We start from the raw sequence: 21,606 nt of genomic DNA, 5'->3' as shown, positions 1-21,606 counted from the left end.
CTCCTCCCCCCACCCCATCAGGTCATCCACGTGCGCAGTTCTGCTCCTCTACCACCCCCCCCCCCCCCCCCGGTTTATAAGCCCAACGCTGCGCTGTCTCCCACATCGTGGAACTCATGATATGTCACCCTGTCCTCCTGTGAGTTGCGGGCCGCCGGCGCTGGAAATCTGTACTGTACTACATATTCCTTGTGCCCAGGCGGCGAAAATAAACAAAATAAAATTTAACTCACCTTCCCACGTTGCTCCGGTAACGGCCTCACGCTGGGGATGGGAGCGTCACCAAGCCGTCAGTCTATCACCGGCCGCAGCGATGTCCCTCCTCAGTCGGTGATAGGCTGAGCGCACTGTCATGTAAGGAGTCGGCCGGGACATCGCTGCGGCCAGTGATAGGCTGACGGCTCTGTGACGTTACCATCCCCAGCGTGAGGCCGTTACCGGAGCAACGTGGGAAGGTGAGTTAAAGTTTATTTTGTTTATTTTTGCAGCCCGGGCACAAGGAATATTTAGTACAGTTCAGATTTCCAGCGCCGGCGGCCCACAACTCACAGGAGGACGAGGTGACATATGATTAGTTCCCCAATGTGGGGGAGAGCGCAGCGCTGGGCTGATAAACCTGGGGGTTAGAGAAGCAAAACATCGCCCGCGGGTCACATATTAGTTCCCCGATGTGGGGACAGCGCGCTGCGGCTGATAATTCATACATTCGAGGGGGGATGGGCCCAACGGTATTGCAGTATGGGAAAAATTCATATCGTGCAGGAAAATTTTTTCGGTATGAACGCTACGCCAAGGTTTCAAAGGGGTGTGGCTACACCTGTCATAGAGAAATATCATTATCTCATAATAGCAATTAAAAAAGGAATAATCATGATACAAAGACCTAAAACACTTTTTAAAACAATCTATAAAGGAATAATATCAATAAAATAGATTTAGTCACGTAGTTCTGAACCTGATGTACAGGAACTTCATCCGGAGTATGTAACCGGAAAGTAAACAGAGTGGTATTCATTAAAGGAGAACTACGGGATTGGACATTTTATCCCCTATCCTAAGGATAGGGGATAAGTTTCAGATCGCGGGGGGTCCGACCGCTGGGGCCCCCTACGATCTCCCATACGGGGCCCCGGCTCTCTGCATATAGAGCACGTGTCGACCACCGCACGAGGCGGCGGCTGACACGCGCCCTCCATTTACTGCTATGGGAGTTCGGAAGCGCTGCCTTTGGCAATTTCCGGCTCTCCCATAGCAGTGTATGGAGGGGGCGTGTCAGCCACTGCTTCGTGGGGTGGTCAACACGCTCTCTCTAACCAGAGAGCCGGCGGTAGGACCCCCTGCGATCTGAAACTTATCCCCTATCCTTAAAATAGGGGATACATTTTTCAATCCCATAGTTCTCCTTTAAGTCAAAGCATAGTGTTTTGTGAGATACATTGTGGCTAGGCAAAACGTATGCAAAATGAAGGTGATGTTAATTGTAATAAGTAGGGATCAACCGATTGTCGGCCGATATTCACAATTTTGGGCGTTATTGGTATTGGCAATTACCTTGCCGATAATGCCCTACCCCGTGATGTCACGATCTTCTGTCCCCGTGGTTGGTATAGTATTAGCCTGAGGGCCTCCAGCGGTTCCGGAAGCCGTTACAGGTGTGTGCCGCATTGTAGAATGAGACAGACATCTTATCCCCTATCCTTTGGATAGGGGATAAGATGTCTAGGGGATGAGTACCCCTTAAAGTGCATCAAGGAAAGGTTAAAATATTACCATCTCTGGCCATAAACAGAAAGTTTGTTTCTTCTCCATTGAGTAAAGTCCTATCCATGTCATCTTATTTGCATTTCTTATGCTGACAGATGTTGATTTTGTATGCACAGAGAACATTCGGCGTAGGATATTAGTTATTATACCTTAAATGAGATGAGTCAGCCAAGTGATCAGTAAGAGGATTAGTATGCAGGGTGTCAGTGCTGCCAAAGAAAAAAATTACACTTTTTACCGATTACTACTCGACTGATATAGTTTATACCCATATTAATCTCAAGATGCACACAAACCGTGACTATACAAGACCATATTCTGCCCGGCCGATTAAAGCTCAGATTTTCCTTTGATGAAACTACACTTGTAAAGTTTCATACATTGCAATTCCATAGCGGAGAATGCAGAAAGTAATCATGGAACCCAACTCAACTACTACAAAACACTTTAGCAGAAAATTGCAATCGACTCAGCAAAGTTACAGCCTGGGAACCATGCAGACAGTGATGTCATGGTAGCTGAGTAGTGGACTATTACTTTTTTTTTTTAATCTACATTTGTATCTTATATAGCACCAACATACTCTGCAGAGCTGTACAGAAATCTTCATATCTCACATTAGTCCCTGTCCTCTGGGGCTCACAGTCTAATTTCCTCTGACAAAAATGTACATTGCAGACACACACCAGGCACAATTTCATAAGAAGCCAGTTAAAGGGGTACTCCAGTGTAAAACATTTTTTTAAAGGGGTTATCCTCCATAAGGTGATTTTAGTATGTACATGCCAGACAGTAATGGACATGCTTAGGAAGGATCTGCGCTTGTCTTAGGGCTAAATGGCTATGTTGTGAGATTACCATAACACAATGGCTAGCTTTTTGTGAACTGGTATTTCCTGTTTAAGTTTTCTTTTTTGCCTACAAATCCCAAAATTCCATTTCCCTCCTTCCCACACATCAGCCACCCCACCCATTGAAACATAAATTAGCTGCGTCCATTCAAAAGACCTGGGGTTTTCAATCAGGGTGCCTACAGCTGTTGCATTAGTTGCAGATTGATTTCTCCCACCAAGCGATCCCTCCACCCATTGAAGCAGACAGGCTCCCTTCATCAGCTGACTAGTGAGTCAGGTCTCGGCCGCATTGCAACCTGGAAAAAATCTGAGACAACAGTCATTTTGTATGCTGGTAAAAATAAATATTGAGGTGAAAATCAAAGGAGGAATTGTGAGAAAAACGTCACACACAGGTACAGACACTATATTATGAACTACACTAACTTTACAGCCCCTGTAGCATAGTTAAAAATAAAAGAAATTCCTGGAATACCCCTTTAAATCAACTGGTGCCAGAAAGTTAAACAGATTTGTAAATTATCAAAGTATGTAGATACATAAATGAATGTCCGGCACAGCACTGGCGAGCAAAGGGTATGTAGGGGTATGATTGGATCCGTGCGTCAGGAGTGCAATGAGATCACTGGAGGTGGAAAACGGGGTGCAGGTAAGGAAAGGCACAAGTCGCTATGTGATCAAAGCAGTAGAAGAAAACCGCACTCACCCGTCAGTAGTGCACCTGCCGGTATCCTGCTGTCTTGTGTTCATGTCCACAGTTCTTTTGCAATTAAGTATCAGTGCACTACTGACGGGTGGGTGCGGTTTTCTTCTACTGCTTAGATTTGTTAATTACTTCTATAAAAAAATCTTTACCCTTCCAGTACTTATTAGCAGCTGTTTGCTACTAGTGTTGCTCGCGAATATTCGCGATGCGAATTTTATTCGCGAATATCGCATATTCGCGAATTCTCGCGAATATAGCACTATATATTCGTAATTACGAATATTCGTTTTTTTTTTTTTTTCTCACAGTACACATCAAAGTGATCATCCCTCTCTGCTTCCAGCTTGTGTGGTGTAAAGAAGGCTCTAATACTACTGTGTGAGAGTGGTGTGCGAATGTTCGTCCATATATTCACGAATATTCGCGAATTCGAATATGGCCTATGCCGCTCAACACTATTTGCTACATGGGAAATTCTTTTCTTTTTGAATTTCTTTTTTGTCTTATCGACAGTGCTCTTTGCTGATACCTGATGCCCGTATCAGGAACTGTCCAGAGCACTAGAAAATCCCTATAGCAAACCTATGCTGCTCTGGACAGTTCCTGACACTGACAGAGGTGTCAGCAGAGAGCACTGTGCTCGTGATGTCAGCAGAGAGCTCTGTTATATAAAAAGGAAAGAATTTCCACTGTAGCATACAGCTACTAATCAATACTGAAAGGATTGAGATTTTTAAATAAAAGAAATGTAGAAATCTGTTTAACTTTCTGGCACCAGTTCATTTATTTAAAAAAAAAAACTTTTTTCACCGGAGTACCACTTTTAACCTATTAGTATGTTTTTGGAGTGTGGGAAGGAACTGGAGTACCCGGAGGAAACATATGCAAACACATTCCCACATGCCCCTTCGTATCTATATTGCATATAAAAAAAAGTTGGTAAAAGAGGTATTCTAGAATTTTTGTATTATTTTACTGTGCTCTGGGGACAATGAAATAAAAAAAAAAAAATATATATATACTTGTTCCCCTGCCACAACCACTATTTCTGTGTCTGGCCACTCCCTCGCTGTTCTTCCTTGTCTGTGTGCAAGAGGACCCTGCTGCTTAGCCAATCTGTAGCTGAGGACACCACCTCCTTGTTAGCGTTCTCCTTGTTAGCGTTCACCTCCTATCCCCTCCTTTACTGGTGTTCAGAGCCCTGTACATCAGTCTGGGAGGGGCTGGGAGGTAATGAGTGAGGAGGTGTACCAGGATATGGCACTTGAGCAGCTCAGCCCCGCGTCCATGACATTTGGCTAAGAAATTAAAGGGACATTTTTAAAGTTGGCGACCACCATCATCTCCTTGGAAGGTACAGTTTGGTTTATAGCCAAACAGCTATCCAATGGTGTCTGCAGCTCATAGCGGGAAGTACAGCTGACAGATTCCCTTTTAAGTATCAATTGAATCAATTCAATTGAAATCAATTCACTTTAATGAGCCAACCGGAGTCAAACAGTGACTCCGGTTGGCTCATTTCTTCCCCATATCCGGTTTTGTGACCGGACCTAAAACCGTAGTGGCCAAGGTACAGGCGGACAGCAGACGACAGATGGAGGAGTATCCCAGGTAGGAGCCCCCCTAGACGCCACGCGTTCCGTTCCCCGTCGGCAACTTCCTCTGAGGAAGTTGCCGATGGGCAGCGGAATGCGTGGGGTCTAAGGGGGCTCCTGCCTGGGATACTCCTCCATCTGCTGTCCGCCTGTACCTTGACCACTTTGATACCTGGATGCAGGTTGTAACACAATATTGTCTATAGCCAAGGTTGTTATCATGCATGGAATACATATAAAACATACAGCACAGGTTGGGGTGACTGGCGTGCATATATATTTGCATTGAGATTTGCAGATGCCCTGGGATGGGTCTTTGCTTTTTGTTTGGGTCCCCCCCTGTTTGTGCAGTGGCTCTTTTGGCCTTTTAGGTGTTTTTAAATGCTCTTTGTCTTCTATAAATTGAAATAAACGTGGATATATACATTTCTGGGTGTGCGCTGAATTGTGTATCGCTTTTTTCTTTTGGTGCAGTGATAAACCCCTTGGACACCTATCACTCAATAGCTGTGGGCCAATCTCTCATTTGAACCGACTTCCACCTCACTTGATTCTTATATCCACATAAACTTTTGACTCAGTTGAGTGTTCATGCGTTCTGAGTAGAGAGAGAGGAGGGGTGAGCTGATGCCTGACTCCTCTGGCGAAATTTTATCTCTGAGAACAAAAAGAATCGGCAATTGATCTCTCCTGACATTATCTTTCAGGAGGTTCCCCATACATATTTATCAGCTGGTCTGGTCAAATCAACAGGTTCGGCTATCTTTTTTTCTAGTGTGTATGGATTATTTTTACAGTCCTCTGTAAAGGTGGCCGTACACTTTAGATTAGTGTTTCCCAACCAGGGTGTTTCCAGCTGTCCGGGCATGCTGGAAGTTGTAGTTTTGCAACAGCTGGAGGCACCCTGGTTGGGAAACACTGCTTTAGATGCTTGTTCACTACTTAATTTTATTCTTCAAATCAAAGGAAAGGAATAAGCCCTGACAGACACCTTTCGGCTTATCTCTGGCAAAAAAAAAGAACCAGGTATGTTAAAATGCAGCATGTCCAATTTTGGAAGAGTCAGGAAAAATCCCATAGTCATCTGCCAAAATTGGCTAGTTATCCTACTTTACAGCCTAACATTGCTGTTATTTTGCTTTGGTATTTCAGAAGGTTCAGGATTCTATAAAGGAATGTCATTGGGCTGTACCTCATGAGTCACCATGTATAAATCGGTAATAGACATATTTAAGGCTGCATTCACATCCCGGTTTTACACTACGGGTGCCGGAATCCGGCTGGGGGAGGGGCAAACCGGGCTCTCTTATACCCCAGCCGGACCAGCGCTGAACTCCATTTACTTTAATGAGCCAACCGGAGTCGAAAATGACTCCGGTTTGGTCATTTTGGACCCGTATCCAGTTTTGTGACCGGACCTAAAACCATAGTATACTACGGTTTTAGGTCCGGTCAGGAAACCGTATACGGGTCAAAAATGAGCCGACCAGAGTCACCGTTTGACTCCGGTTGGCTCATTAAAGTAAATGGAGTTCAGCGCTGGTCCGGCTGGGGTATAAGAGAGCCCGGTTTGCCCCTCTCCCAGCCGGATCCAGCACCCGTAATGTAAAAACGAGATGTGAATGCAGCCTAAGTCAGATTAGTAGCGCATTCATTGTTTGATGTCATTTTCCTGGCTGAGCGCCTATATTATCGGCTAATTGATTCCTGAGAGTCTCCTGGGTATTGTAAAAGGGTTTTGGTTGTCTGTGAAAATATAGGAAAATTTGGGTTTTCTTCTGGGAATATTGATAACTGAAAGAGTGATTAAGACCGAGTGAAGCAGAGTCATTTATGTGGGAAAAAAGAACAAACTATTACCATGAGCCGCTGTACGCACACTTCTGATAATTGTGGTGGTCATCATTTAGGCTGCATTCACATCACGATTTCTCCATCCAACTTGAGTACACGATTTTTATAACTTAAAATCGTATGAAATCGTATATAAAGTCGGATCCATTGACTGCCATTAAAAAATGGGATCCATTACACACATCCGATTTGATCCGCATCCGATTTCACACGATTTTTGTTCGGGGGTTGACCACGATTTCAGACCTGAACAAAAATCATGTGAAATCAGATGCGGATCAAATCGGATGTGTGTGATGGATCCGATTTTTTAATGGAGGTCAATGGATCCGACTTTATATATTATTTCATACGATTTTAAGTTATAAAAATCGTGTACTCAAGTTGGATGGAGAAATCGTGATGTGAACGCAGCCTTACAGGTTCTGTTCACTTTTATATTCATGAATAAGGTTGGCTGCACAGCATGGTTATATTGGTCCATTGTGGGGTGGGAGGGATGAACAAATGACCATGACCATGATATTTCTATAAATATAAGGTAATTCATCTCTCTTACTGTTCTGCCGTATTTTTCTATTATTTTCAGACCACTCTTATTCTGACCGGCTTCTCCAGGACACAGCGTACTTAAGGAGCAATAGGAATTTAAATGAAAGGACTGTGGACAAAATCATTTTGCAGCTAAACCGTGTCTATCCTCAGGTTCTTTCTAATAAGGAAGCTGAAAAGGTAAGATATGTTTTTCCTGTATAATGCCTCTGTAAAGATAACAAGGTTTATGTCATAGGTCTGATGACTCTATGGGGGGAGATTTATCATTGCTTTCAGAGCATTTTTTTTGTCTATATTTTGGCGCAGTTCAGGCGCAAGCAGCATATTTTGAGACATTTATGCGCCTTTTGATATAGACAGGTTTACTCTTTTTTCCTACCCGTAGAACTTTTTCTTTTTGACCATGCAGTGGTCACGTATTTATCATTTGGCACTTTTGTCAAAAGTCGCTATTTTGTGCGCAAAGGTACTTTTTTAGGCGCAAAGCTACACCACCTACCAGTAGGCGTGATAATCACTTCTACCTTCCACAATTCAACCTTTAACCTCTTGTGGGGCTGAGCGCGGGTCATAGTTGGGTGGTCCTGGCAGCTATCTGCCACCAGGACCCATCTCTAATGCCAGACATCACCAATCATCACGGTGATGCTCGGCTTTAACCCCTTAGACACCGCAATCATATTTGATTGTAGCATCTAAAATGCAAGTAAAAATGTCCCATCAGCTCTGTGAAAGCAAGTAAAAACACCTAACCTGCCAAATTCAGGACCCGGGAAAGTGTCTACTTCCCTCCCTCACAAGTGTCTAGAAATAGTGTATGTGGTTGAGCTTTTCCCACCACAGCAGAGCTGCGCAAAATTCATCATCCTGCTGCACCTTCTTGATAAATAAGATGCAGGCTAGTCAAACCCACCACCCAAATAAACGTGGGAAAATAGCTCTACCGTAGACATTCTTTCATAAATCTGGGCCTATGTGCCTCATGTTGCTCTCCACATGGAGAAACTTTTACCTTCTTGGTCTCAGAACACAGACCACTCTGTTAGCCAGCTAGCACCCTGCTGTGTACTGACAAGGGACAAGAACCCTCCAAAAAGTTGTCTATAAATAGGTAACTCTTCCTTTTGGATGCTGCGCATACTTTTTTTCATTTTCATAGTCCTTTCCAGTGCTGTGATATAAGCCTTTTGGTTAATATGTAATCGAGGCTCAAGAGCCCAGGGGGTGTTCCCCAGCACAGCAAGAGCCCAGATTAGTCCAACCCATGCCCTCTATATCTAGTGGCTGTCAGTCATATGGGGTAGGCGGATACAAGCAGGTACAGAAGCGGTGAATAAAAGACAAGGAGTGGAGAACTTACCTGGTCACTTTCGTGCTGCAGAACATCCCCTTTGCTTTTGAGCCTTATTTACAAAAAGATTTCTATCTCAGCACTGGAAAAAAAACTATGGAAAAATGGGTATGCCCAGAATCCTGATGACTAGCCATCTTTAGCTCTGAGCTTATTTCCACCCAGGGTTTTCTGCTGACAGGTCCATTTTATGCACCCATAAACATTAAAGGGGTACTCAGCCCCTAGACATCTTATCCCCTATCCAAAGGATAGGTGACAAGATGTCTGATCGTGGGGGTCCCGCGGCTGGGACCTCCGCAATCTCTGTGCAGCACCCGGCGTTCATTTAAAACGCTGGATGCGGGTGGCGGAGATTGTGATGTCACGACCACGCCCCTTGTGACATCACGCCATGCTCCCTCAATGCAAGTCTATGGCCCCTCCCATAGACTTCTATTGAGGGGGTGTGGTGTGGCAGCATGAGGGGTGTTGCCGTGACTTCACGACCCCCGCCGCCCACTACAAGTGTTCGGAACAAAATGCTGGGGCAGCGGAGTACCCCTTTTAGGAGATGTGACCAAACCTGCCGATTCCTGGACCTGTTGACTGTGGTATGTGTATGGGGGCCTTCTGACTGATGATGAGGTCAGATGAGGTCAGGAGAAAAAGGATCGGGCATGGAGAATATCAACTGTCTGACTCTTTTGTTCTCTGGAAAATAGGCCCCCTACCAGATGAGCCTGGCAGCGTATTACCGCCACTCTTTCCATTTACAACCCATGACTGCAAAAGACCACCTCTTTGAGAAGACCAGACTAGATTTTGTATGACTGATTTTCAGTCCACTATATTGCATGCATAGTGCCCAGTTTTTTAAGAAGGCAACCCCCATAGAAGACTATTTATCGATGCAAGTTTGGGTCGTCTCAAATAGATGTTTTACTGTATTGCGTGACTCTAAAAATGGTCATTTACAGTTTAGGAGTCTGACAACTCCTCTCCGCACTCGGCTGGCTGATCTACTGAAGTATCTACAGAAAAGAGGGGAACGAGAATGTCAGGAGTTCTACAGGGCTTTACAGAACAATGCGGACAAGGTGTACGCTGCACTTCCGAGCAGGAGCAACCTGAGTAAGTGAAAGAGAGCAGCACCAAAACCAGTGCCATTCATCAGCTATACAATCACCGATGTCATTTTATATTATTTTATATTATTAAAGGTGTGTAATGACAAAGTATTATCAGTCCACTGGATAGGTGATAGATTCCAGATCAGTGGGTGTCTGACTGCTAAGAACTCCAGGCATTTGGAGACATTACTGGGAATTCTCTGTGACCTTTTCAGAGGTCATTCTATAGAGAGGGAGGATGCTAAGCTCTGCTGTGAATGGTGGTGTATTCAGTGTTTTCTTTCTACTGGTGTCACCTTTTCTCTGTGCTCCTGAAAATAAATGATCTGTACACAACTGGAAGTCTCAGTTCTTAGTTTTAGGCCTAGTGGCCAGAATGGAAACTGCAAGATTTTAGGATTGTTATCAAATATAGATAGTAAAGTGGAAAATGAGAAAGATCATCACCAACCCTTCTTATAAAATAACATAAAACCCTGATAGTTCAATAGTTAAAGGGGTACTCCCGTGGAAATTTTTTTTTTTTTAATCAACTGGTGCCAGAAAGTTAAACAGATTTGTAAATCACTTCTATAAAAAAAATCTTAATCCTTCCAATACTTTTTAGGGGCTGTATACTAAAGAGAAATCCAAAAAGAAATGCATTTCCTGTGATGTCCTGACCACAGTGCTCTCTACTGACCTCTGCTGTCCATTTTAGGAACTGTCCAGAAAAGAAGAAAATCCCCATAGCAAACTCTGGACAGTTCCTAAAATGGACAACAGGAATACCCCTTTAATTAATTTTTTTTATATCAACTGGCTCCAGAAAGTTAAACAGATTTGTAAATTACTTCTATTAAAACATCTTAATCCTTCCAATAGTTATCAGCTGCTGAAGTTGAGTTGATCTGTGCTCTCTGCTGACATTTCTGCTTGTTTAGGAATTGTCCAGAGTAGGAGCAAATCCCCATAGCAAACCTCTAATGCTTCGGACAGTTCCTGAGACAAGCAGAGATGTCAGCAGAGAGCACTGTTGTCAGAAAGATAAGAACAACTCAATTTCAGCAGCTGATAACTACTGGAAGGATTGAGATTTTTTTTAAATAGAAGTAATTTACAAATCTGTTTTAACTTTCTGGAGCCAGTTGATATAAAAAAAAGTTTTTTCCTGGAATACCCTTGAAATTTTCTGATGACACATTCATTTTTAGTAGTGTAATAACATTGGCCCAGATTTATCAACTAGTAACTAAGTACAGCTCAGCTTTTGTTTTTTATTTTTCTCATATTCTGAATGTTTCTTTGTTACCACAGATACCTCAGATCCCATAGAAATCAGTCTGAACCAGGAGAAAATGATCCTTAATGACCATGGTAAGTAACTAAGTTACAGTCGAGTAAGCATGCAGAATAGGAATGTAGTTCAGGAGATCTAGATCTCAAGCTGCCTATTCATCTAATATATAAAGGGGACACATAATGTCACCTGATGTCATGGCGGGGAAGGGTCTGACAAGTCTATGGGATTTCTGCCAAATTTGTGTGCTGTTTGCCATTTCTTTGGCTATAAAAGTGGCTTTGAAGGTGTTGCAAAAAATGTAAATGCATATTGTGGAGTTCCCCTTCAGTTCTCGATGAGATAAGACACCACCAAGGAAGACTGCAACCTTCACCTTATTCAAAATACATGCATGCTCAGCCGAGCCTAGCGTGCTTGTGTATTCAGCAATTGAGGAATCACTGTCTGCCATACACCTCATCTGGCTAAAATGTATGGCTAGCTCTAGGTTCTCATCCTGTGGTGCTTGTAGCCCAGGTGGTAGACACCATATCTCAATGGATTCTTTGACTGTGCACCACAGTGTATGATCAAAGCCTCAGGGGTACTTGGATATAATTTGAGTTAGGGGGTACTTGGCTTAGGAACATTGAGAAGCACTTATCTACATGCATCCTACACAGTGTAGTTTCATTCAAGCCTGATCTCATTTACCCCAGCCAAGAGTGGGAACTTGGTTCCCTTTTTCACAGTTATGGTGGGGATCCCAGGGAATGGACCCAGACCTATCATACTGCTATGATCTATCTACCATTATGTATTTATATGCATGTTTTTCATTGACAGGGCCCATCTTTTTCCTGGCGTGCTTTAGTGTTGCAGCAGGACTGGCATTTTTAATGTATTACAATAATGCAGGTGAGTGGCTGTAAATCAGCTATAAGATTGTCCCACTCATGTCCTTTGTATTGTTTGCGGAATACAGTAATTACTGATAATACTGCAGTGCATTGTTCTCCAAACTGTGGACCTCCAGCTGTTGCAAAACTACAATCCCCAGCATGCGCAGACAGCCACCGTTTAGAGACCACTGCTGAAGAACTGGAAGGTTGCATGATCATAAGATGTTTGTTGTGAAGGAACCTGGTGCCTACATACCGGGTCCTTGTACACATAGTAGTCAAACTAGAAACCAGGACTTTATCCAAATTACATAGAGATGCACTACAAACGCTCACTATAAGGGATTTACTGCCCATACTGAGCGTCGATCATCAATGCAACAAAATGATTGGCGTTCATTTACTTTATCATGTTTTTTTCTGTTGTTGTGGTTTTTTTTTTTACAAACAATTGTGCATGCGATCGTTCAGACAAACTATTTTATAATATTCTCGCCAATCTGGGACGGGAGATCTAACTTCCGAAATGCTCCATTGCCATTTTATGTATGATGATTTTTTAGTTTTTACCGATGTCAATAAACGTATTGATGCTTTTTTTAAAATAGCCACATGTCCTTTGAGCCTTAGTGGAATGAAGCGTATAAATGCCACATCCAGTGCACCGTTTTTTCTCCTCTTTTGTGATTAAGGTATTCTCGGTAGTACATCACATTTACATAGGGGGAATGCGATCCATGACGGATCGTTTGATTACTGGACATGTTTACACGGAACAGAAACAAACAAATGTACAGTCATTGCCCCTTGAAAAGAACCCCAAAGGCATTTCCAGTGTATACTTACTGAAAGTGCTGGAGAAAGAAGTTAAAATTTAAGTAGTTAATTTGTTTTGCCTTAGTCTGTCAGCAGCACAATGATGGGTGATTCTCTGCCGGTGTGAGCTGCAGGACCTGTTTTTTTTTTTTTTTTTTTTAATGTTTTTAATGTTTTTTTTTTTTAATGTTTTAATGACCTAAATAAAGTTTATATGTTATAAAGAAGCTGGATCTGCAGTGCTGGAAATTTTGGCTTCAGTAGGAGCTCCTCTGTTTATCCATTATTTAAAAATGTTTCGGGCACTGTGGAAAAAAGAATAATAATAAAGCATATACACTTGCCTCAATCTGCCACCGCTTCTTTTTGCTTTCTGTGTATGACGTTCCTGCTCAGCCAATCAGTAACCACAGAGGTGACCTGCCTCAGCTAGTGATAGGCTAAGCGGGCAGTTCCTGCATGGTTGTCATGTCACAGGAAGAACCCAAGAGCTCCAGCATCCGGGAGGAGGCAGGACTGTATCTGCTCTACATAACACAAGATGCAGCCTGTGTACATAGATGGAAATCATCCAGAATGAGAACAACACAGAAAACTTGTGATCTGTGAACAATTATTGTGGGTTTGGAAGATGTACATTCTGCTTGATGGAAACATTTTAAAGGGCTTGTCCAGGGAGCAGAAAAGGTCCTACTTGTTCTTCTCCCTGGGGCTTTACTTCCGCTCCTTGGAAGTATATCTCTGAAGTATACTGTTTAGAGACAGTAGGGGATTATTGCTTAAAGGGGTACTCCGCTGCCCAGCGTTTGGAACTGACTGTTCCAAACGCTGGAGCCGGCTCCAGGAGCTCGTGATGTCATAGCCCCGCCCCCTCATGATGTCATGCCCCACCCCTTAAATCAAGTCTATAGGAGGGGGCATGACAGCTGTCCCCATAGACTTGCATTGAGGGGGGGCGAGGCGTGACATCATGAGGGGGCTATGACATCATAAGCTCCCGGTGCCGGCTCCAGTGTTCGGAACTGTTTGTTCCAAATGCTGAGCAGTGGAGTACCCCTTTAATGTCACCACAACATTGGTAACATCATACAGCACACTCCAAGATTGCACAAGAGCCCCCCCCCCGGATGAGGATAAGAGAGGTCTTTTTTCTTTTGGGGGAGCATAGGTGGTTTATCATTCTTTGTTTTCCAAGCTGTCCCCGTGTACATATTATGAATTCCCGCCATGTATTGCTCATATTTGGGATTTTGCTTTTCATTGTAGAAATGAAGTCACCCAGCTCAGCCAAAAAAGTATTTGGATTTTCTGCCATTGGATTTGGGAGAAACATCAGGAACATCTTAATATCCTTTATGGAGAACACAGCGTTGAGTCAATGAGAACCTCAACCTCCAGCTAACAATGTACTTGAAGCAATCTGCTATGCACTACTCACACCTTTACCAAAGATTAAGATTGTTATTTGTCCATGGTGTTCTTAGGTTGTCTCCAACCATGTAAAGGAAAGGCAAGTATTTTATGGAAGAGTGGGATTTTGTATGGATTTTTCACATTTTGCCGTCCAAAGTTTTCTTAACATTTAATGTGGACCAAAGGTCAATCCCAAATGTTATTACGTGAACTTTGGTAAATGTGTTATATATGAAACGTTACTGAACAAAACGAAACACAGAAGTACTCACAATGGGTCAAGCTCAGTTATTTTAATTATTGGTGTCTTTTTTTTTTTTTTTTTTTTGGAAGCTGGAAAGTCTTCTCAATAGTTTTTCGTTAGTTGTAGAAAATAGTTTTATCTTTTAGTTTTGACTTCTGGGTTGATCCATATCCAGAATTTTCTGAATTATTTGTGTATTGTTTATTGCATGTTTGATGCTTTATATCTAAGAAGGTTTTAATATTTTTAAACTATATTTTCTTTTTGGGGTTTATATGATTATTATTATTTGTATTATGTTATTTTAAACAGCCATAGGGCAATGTCACATGCTCGGTGTACTATATGGACACAATAGGTTATTAGTTATGGTGGCAGCCCCTGCAGAACTGGAACATAAATGGACAAACCGGTAATATGATGTAGCCTTTATAGTGACTAGAGATGAGCGAACTTACAGTAAATTCGATTCGTCACGAACTTCTCGGCTCGGCAGTTGATGACTTATCCTGCATAAATTAGTTCAGCTTTCAGGTGCTCCCGTGGGCTGGAAAAGGTGGATACAGTCCTAGGAGACTATTTCCTAGGACTGTATCCACCTTTTCCAGCCCACCAGAGCACCTGAAGGCTGAACTCATTTATGCAGGAAAAGTCATCAACTGCCGAGCCGAGAAGTTCGTGACGAATCGAATTTACTGTAAGTTCGCTCATCTCTAATAGTGACCACAAACCTATAGTCTCTAGAGAAGAGAAGAATAGTAAGGGTTTATTCTTTTGATTTGTAAGTATAAAAAGGTCCCTTTTAGGAAACAGATAATGGCTGGCCTAGCGTAAAAACAATAAGGGTGTATTCATATTTGGCAGGTTTGTTGGAAAAATTGTATTATTTACAGGATAGGGCAGTGTTTCCCAACTAGAGGGCGTCCAGCTGTTGCAAAACTACAACTCCCAGCATGCTGGGAGTTGTAGTTTTGCAACAGCTGGAGGCACTCTGGTTGGGAAACACTGGGATAGGGGATAACAAGCTGATAGGTGGATGTATGACCACTTGGAAAATTATCCCCCCAAGTACCGTAAATGTAATGTATCATATATATTCTCTATGGAGCTTCTGGACATTGCAGAGCACTTTGTTCTCGGGATCAGTGGAGGTCCCAACTGATGAGCTTGTTATAAAACTCACTGTTTAATTCTATTATTCCTTATGGAGAAAAAAAAATGCTGAAGTTTTTGGTGTGTAGGTTTATGTGGGGATTACTTGCATGCATTTTGGGGTGGATCTCCCCTTTAGACAGTGAGAGAATGATACGACAGTGCCTTCATACAATAAAGTAAGGAAGAAGATAGCATTTAAAAATAAAGGGGTTTTGCATTACAGGCTGGTTGTTTAACCCCTTAAAGGGGTACTCCGCCCCTGGCATCTTATCCCCTATCCAAAGGATAGGGGATAAGATGTTAGATTGCCACGGTCCCGCTGCTGGGGACCCCGGAGATCGCCGCTGCGGCACCCCACCATCATTACTGCACAGAGCGAGTTCGCTCTGTGCGTAATGACGGGCGATACAGGGGCCGGAGCAGCGTGACTTCATGGCTCCGCCCCTCATGACATCACGGCCCGTCCCCTTAATGCAAGTCTATGGCAGGGGGCGTGACGACCGCCACGCCCCCTTCCCATAGACTTGTAATGACGGGGGCGGGCCGTGACATCACGAGGGGCGGAGCCGTGACGTAACGATGCTCCGGCCCCTGTATTGCCCGTCATTACGTGCAGAGCAATCTCGCTCTGCGCAGTAATGATGGTGGGGTGCTGCAGCAGCGATCCCCGAGGTCCCCAGCAGCGGGACCCTGGCAATCTGATATCTTATCCCCTATCCTTTGGATAGGGAATAAGATGTCTAGGGGCGGAGTACCCCTTTAAGGACATAGTGTTTTTCCGTTTTTGCACTTTCATTTTTTCCTCCTTACCTTTTAAAAATCATAACCCTTTCAATTTTGCACCTAAAAATCCATATGATGGCTTCTTTTTTTGCGTCACCAATTCTACTTTGTAATGACATCAGTCATTTTACCCAAAAATCTAGGGCGAAACAAAAAAAAAATCATTGTGCAACGAAATGGAAGAAAAAACGCCATTTTGTTAATTTTGGGGGCTTATGTTTCTACAAAGTACATTTTTCATTAAAAATGACACCTTATCTTTATTCTGTAGGTCCATACGATTAAAATGATACCCTACTTATATAGGTTTGATTTTTCTATTACTTCAGGAAAAAAATCATAACTACATGCAGGAAAATTTAAAAAAAAATTAAAATTGTCATCTTCTGACCCCTATAACTTCTTTATTGTTCCACGTATGAGGGCTCATTTTTTGCGCCGTGATCTGAAGTTTTTATCGGTACCATTTTTGTTTTTGATCAGACTTTTTAATCACTTTTTATTCATTTTTTAATGTTATAAAAAGTGACCAAAAATATGCTTTTTTGGACTTTGGATTTTTTTTACGCGTACGCCATTGACCGTGCAGTTTAATTAAAGATATATTTTTATAGTTCAGACATTTACGCACGCGGCGATACCACATATGTTTGTTTATTTTTATTTACACAGGTTTTTTTTATGGGAAAAGGGGGGTGATTCAAACATTTATTAAGGAAGGGGTTAAATGATCTTTATTAACGTTTTGTGTTCACTTTTTTTTGCAGTGTTATAGCTCCCATAGTGGACTATAACATTACATACACTGATCTTTTACACAGATCACTGCAAAGCCATAGCTTTGCATTGATCAGTGTTATTGGCAGTTGATTGCTCAAGCCTGGATCCCTCACCTTTATGTATGTCATTCATTATAAAGGGGAAATCCTCCCAAAATGCATGTTTTGGTATAAAAACAAACAAAAAGTCTTGCAGCAATCAATCGCCGTTCAGACGCGCAGGAGGCAGGTAAGCCACCCTCCTGCTGCATCCCAGCTGATCGGGACATCGCGATTTTATCGCGATTTCCCGATCAGCCCGACTGAGCTGCTGGGATGCTTTTACTTTCACTTTTAGAAGCGGCGTTCAACTTTGATCGCCGCGTCTAAAGAGTTAATGCCGGACATATGCCGGAGCGGCGTTGTCCGGCATTAGCCACGGGTCCTGGCTGCTCATAGCAGACGGGACTGTGCAGGTATGATGCGAGCTCAGCTCCTGAGCTCGCTTCATAACCCTCCCGTGCCGCGGCACCATATAAACCTGCCTTTTTGCAGCAAGGGGTTAAAATAAGTCATTAATACTCACCCACCCATTGCCTTTCACTGCCATTTTAATATATACTGTATCCCCACTGCTGATCACTGCTTCCTGGTCACAAATTGACAGAAAAGAAAGTAACCTACAAATTACGGGCTGAGGCCGGTCCCCACTGCGGCCAGTGATTGGCTTAATGGGCATTTTCTGTGTGTTGGGACGGGACATGTCATCAGTGGGGACCAAGTTGTGTTTTTTTTTTTTTTTTAACTCTTTAAATATTTTATTGGTTGCAGACAAAGAAACAAGTAGGAACAGACAATAAATGGCGATTATCTCACAGTCATCGCCATGGAAAAGGTAAAATGGCAGAAGTACATTACACAATCACCGGATAAAGTTGTCCAAATGTAGGCGAACAGGAAATAAACAATAGAAGCAAACCCTGCATCGTAAAACAACGTAGGGGTCGCCAGAACATATAAAGATGGCGGAAAGCCAGAGGGTGGGGTAATGGAACAGCAAAGAAGGGGGTTTCATACAGAAAAGTAGATAACTTGAAAGACAAAGGGCAAAGAAACGGCCAAAACTAGGGAAGAAAAAGACGAAAAGAGGGCGGGGGGGGGGATACGGGGAGTAGGAGGGTAGGAATAGAAGGGAGAGGGGGGATATCAGGGGTTGGATTGTTTTTTATTAATTTATTTCAAGCCATATAACTGCTGGATCATTCTCTCAAACCAAAAATGGTTCTCCCTCGCCTTTATGTATGTCATTATAAAGGGGAAATCCTCCCAAAACGCATGTTTTGGTATAAAACAAATAGACGTCAGTAGGTCACTTTATGCATCCGTAGGCTGAGCTCCACTTCTGAATAGAAATCTGACACAACGTTCCAGGGGCGCTGCCATTGATCCGAATGGGCATTTGTTTAGGATGTTTTTAGAGATTTCTAGTGAGTGAAATCTTAAATACCCGATCCTTCATTCCCCGTCGACTGTGGGGTTGCACCTAATATGTTTAGCCAGCTCATAGGGGTATTCCCATTTATGACCTATACATTACCAGGTTACAGGAATAGTGTGGCTCGCTGTTTATGCGACTCCCCTTGACGTTTATGGGACTTAACAAAATGCGTAAGACTTGACTAATATCGGAATTACAGCTACCAAAGCCTGGCTGCGAAACTCAGTTCTAGAAATAAGTGCAGGTCCCAGAGGTGGAGTCCACATCTAATGTCAATATCCCATAAATGTCTGAGATGGGAATACGCTTCAGGCCAGTGTTTCCCAACCAGGGTGCCTCCAGCTGTCGCAAAACTACAACTCCCAGCATGCCCGGACAGCCGTTGGCTGTCCGGGCATGCTGGGAGTTGTAGTTTTGCAACAGCTGGAGGCACTCCATTTAGGAAACACCTCTCCAGGCCCTATTGTTGTCATAGACTGACAATAGAGCTTTGTCTATCCAAGGTTAGCAGATCGGATCTCTCCGGTGACCCCATGTCTTATTTCGACAGTATTCATCTCCCGTCTGACAAGCTGTATACTCAGGTGACTTGTATGATAGTAATGTCAATGATGATTGCAGCGACAGATCACTGTTCACATCACCCTTCATATAGTATATGGAAAGGTACGTCATGGCGTTATTCCTGCTACCACATTACGGTTCCATGGGCAAGACATAAATGCAGCATCAAGAAAAGTGATCAGATCCGATTAGGGGAGGGGGCAAATGTTGTCACATATCAGTAACCAATCCAGTTTAGACACTATACATGTATGTGTTGTGTTTCTTACAATGAGCCACAATACATCCATCTGAATAAATCCTTAGTTCGCGTTCACACAGCATAATGTCCGCACGGAAAATCTCAGTGCGGACATTCCATACAGTGCAGTAGCCGGCAGAATCTATGGGATTCAATGGGACTCTGCTGCAGCAGAAATTCCGTGCGGACATTCCAAGCGGAAGTCCGCACGGAATTTCTGCTGTGTGAATGCGGCCTTAGGGTATGTTTGTGTACATTTAAAGGGGTACTCCAGGCGAATAAAACGTATCCCCCATCCACAGGGAGCTCTGCAATCTTCAGAAAGGGGCTACTCACCTGTCCTCAGAGCATAGTGTCCCCTACCCTCGGAGACCGGCTGAGACAGGGGGTCCCCTCGCAGCGGATGATTGAGTATGCCATCACTCCAGCACGTCTCCGAGGGTGGGGGGCGCTCTGCTCAGAGGACTGGGGAGTAGCTGAGTCCCTTTCTAGAGATCACGGATGGCCCCACGATTATACACTTATCCCCTATCTTGTGGATAGAGGATGAGTTTTATAGTTTTAGTTACCCAGAGTACCCCCTTAACATCTACACCATGAAAGCCCCAGGAATATATGTTACGTTAAACATATATGTCCTTTTGGCCTCCAGTATGGAGCAGGATATACCTTTTTTTTATGCTGGATAGAATGACATGTCAAATACATTACTATTCTATCCACAGATTTCCTGCTAAAAGAAAACATACCCAAAGTTTTTTTTTCCCTTTGCCATCATGTACCCATAGGCTCCTTTTTTTTTTTTTTTTTTTTTATTAAATGGGTATTGCAGGAAAACACTTTTTTTTTATATATATATATATATATATATATATCAACTGGCTCCAGAAAGTTAAACAGATTTGTAAATTACTTCTATAAAAAAATGTTAATCCTTCCAATAATTATCAGCTGCTGAAGTTTAGTTGTTCTTTTCTGTCTGGCAACAGTGCTCTCTGCTGACATATCTGCTTGTCTCGGGAACTGCACAGAGTAGAAGAGGTTTGCTATGGGGATTTGCTTCTACTCTGGACAGTTCCCGAGACACGTGTCATCAGAGAACAACTCAACTTCAGCAGCTCATAAGTACTGAAAGGATTAAGACTTTGTAGTAGAAGTAATTTACAAATCTATTTAACTTTCTGGAGCCAGTTGATTTATATATATATATATATATATATATATATATATATATATATATAATTCCTGGATAACCCCTTTAAATGCTCTATACTAGCGGAATATGCAGAAAATGTAATGTGTTGTACGGGATTTACAAAAGAAAAAAAAATGTGTGTGTTTTTTTTTTTCTCTCCCAGAAACAGCACTATACCCCTCCAAAGGCTGTCTCTGGTATTACATCTTAGTTTCATTGCAGCAAATCATGTCGAGTTGCACTACCAAAAACAAGCTGTGTACAGGTATGGAGCTGCTTCTACAAGAAAGTTAGCTACACTGAAACCTCTGTAAGGCTGGGTTCACACCACGTTTTTGTAATACATTTCCCTTGTACGTTTTCTATGTGAAAACCATACGGAACCGTATTGAAAACCGTATGCCAAAAGATGCAACCGGTTGTGTCCGTTTTGCATCCTGTACGTTTTTTTCAGTTTTTTTCCCGTACCCAAAACTGTAGTCTACCACGTTTTTTGGTCCGGGTGAAAAACTGTATTAAACCGTATACTTTTTTTTTTTTTTTAACATGGGAGTCAATGGGAACCGTACAGAACTGTATGTGCGTACGGTTCCATACGGTTTTCACCATACTGTTTTTGACTTTGCAAATTTTTTTTTTCTTGGAATTTCAATCTAACAAGTGAAACTTTATTCATAGTGGAGTGAAAAGTTAAAAACGTATAGTTTTCTTTCTTAAAAAACAAATGCAACCGGACATCATTTTTTAAATCATATACGGGTTTTAACTGTATACGGGTTAAAATTTGTACAGACGTTGTGATACAGTTTAGTCCTGTTTTGAGGAATCAGTTTTTTATCAAAAACCTGATACGGGAACTGTATTGCAAAAACGTGGTGTGAATGCAGCCTAAGACAACCATGAAAATTAACATTGAGAAGTGGTTTTCTCAAAGAAAACAGACACTAATCATGTATGAAAATCATGTATAGAAAATCTGGTCTGG

The 21,606-nt window shown here is 42.6% G+C and overlaps 1 protein-coding gene across 4 annotated transcripts in view; it reads left to right on the top strand.

The window, feature by feature from the left end:
- CARD19 (caspase recruitment domain family member 19) overlaps positions 1-14,908 on the top strand; it is a 71,461-nt gene extending 56,553 nt beyond the window's left edge. For 3 of the 4 annotated variants that reach the window (XM_056524346.1, XM_056524345.1, XM_056524342.1), the window contains exons 2-6: positions 7,363-7,505; positions 9,639-9,792; positions 11,088-11,147; positions 11,899-11,970; positions 14,037-14,908. In XM_056524346.1, the coding sequence (XP_056380321.1) occupies positions 7,363-7,505; positions 9,639-9,792; positions 11,088-11,147; positions 11,899-11,970; positions 14,037-14,152 (545 nt within the window). In that variant the 3' untranslated portion in view covers positions 14,153-14,908. Of the gene's footprint in view, positions 1-2,942; positions 3,014-7,362; positions 7,506-9,638; positions 9,793-11,087; positions 11,148-11,898; positions 11,971-14,036 lie in introns of those variants that run through there. The other variant, XM_056524344.1, reaches the window with a different exon arrangement.
- The last annotated feature ends 6,698 nt before the right edge of the window (positions 14,909-21,606 follow it).

This window comes from Hyla sarda, chromosome 6 (genome assembly GCF_029499605.1).
Source record: "Hyla sarda isolate aHylSar1 chromosome 6, aHylSar1.hap1, whole genome shotgun sequence".
NCBI classification, from domain to species: domain Eukaryota; kingdom Metazoa; phylum Chordata; class Amphibia; order Anura; family Hylidae; genus Hyla; species Hyla sarda.
This window is presented reverse-complemented; position numbering and strand designations above follow the sequence as displayed.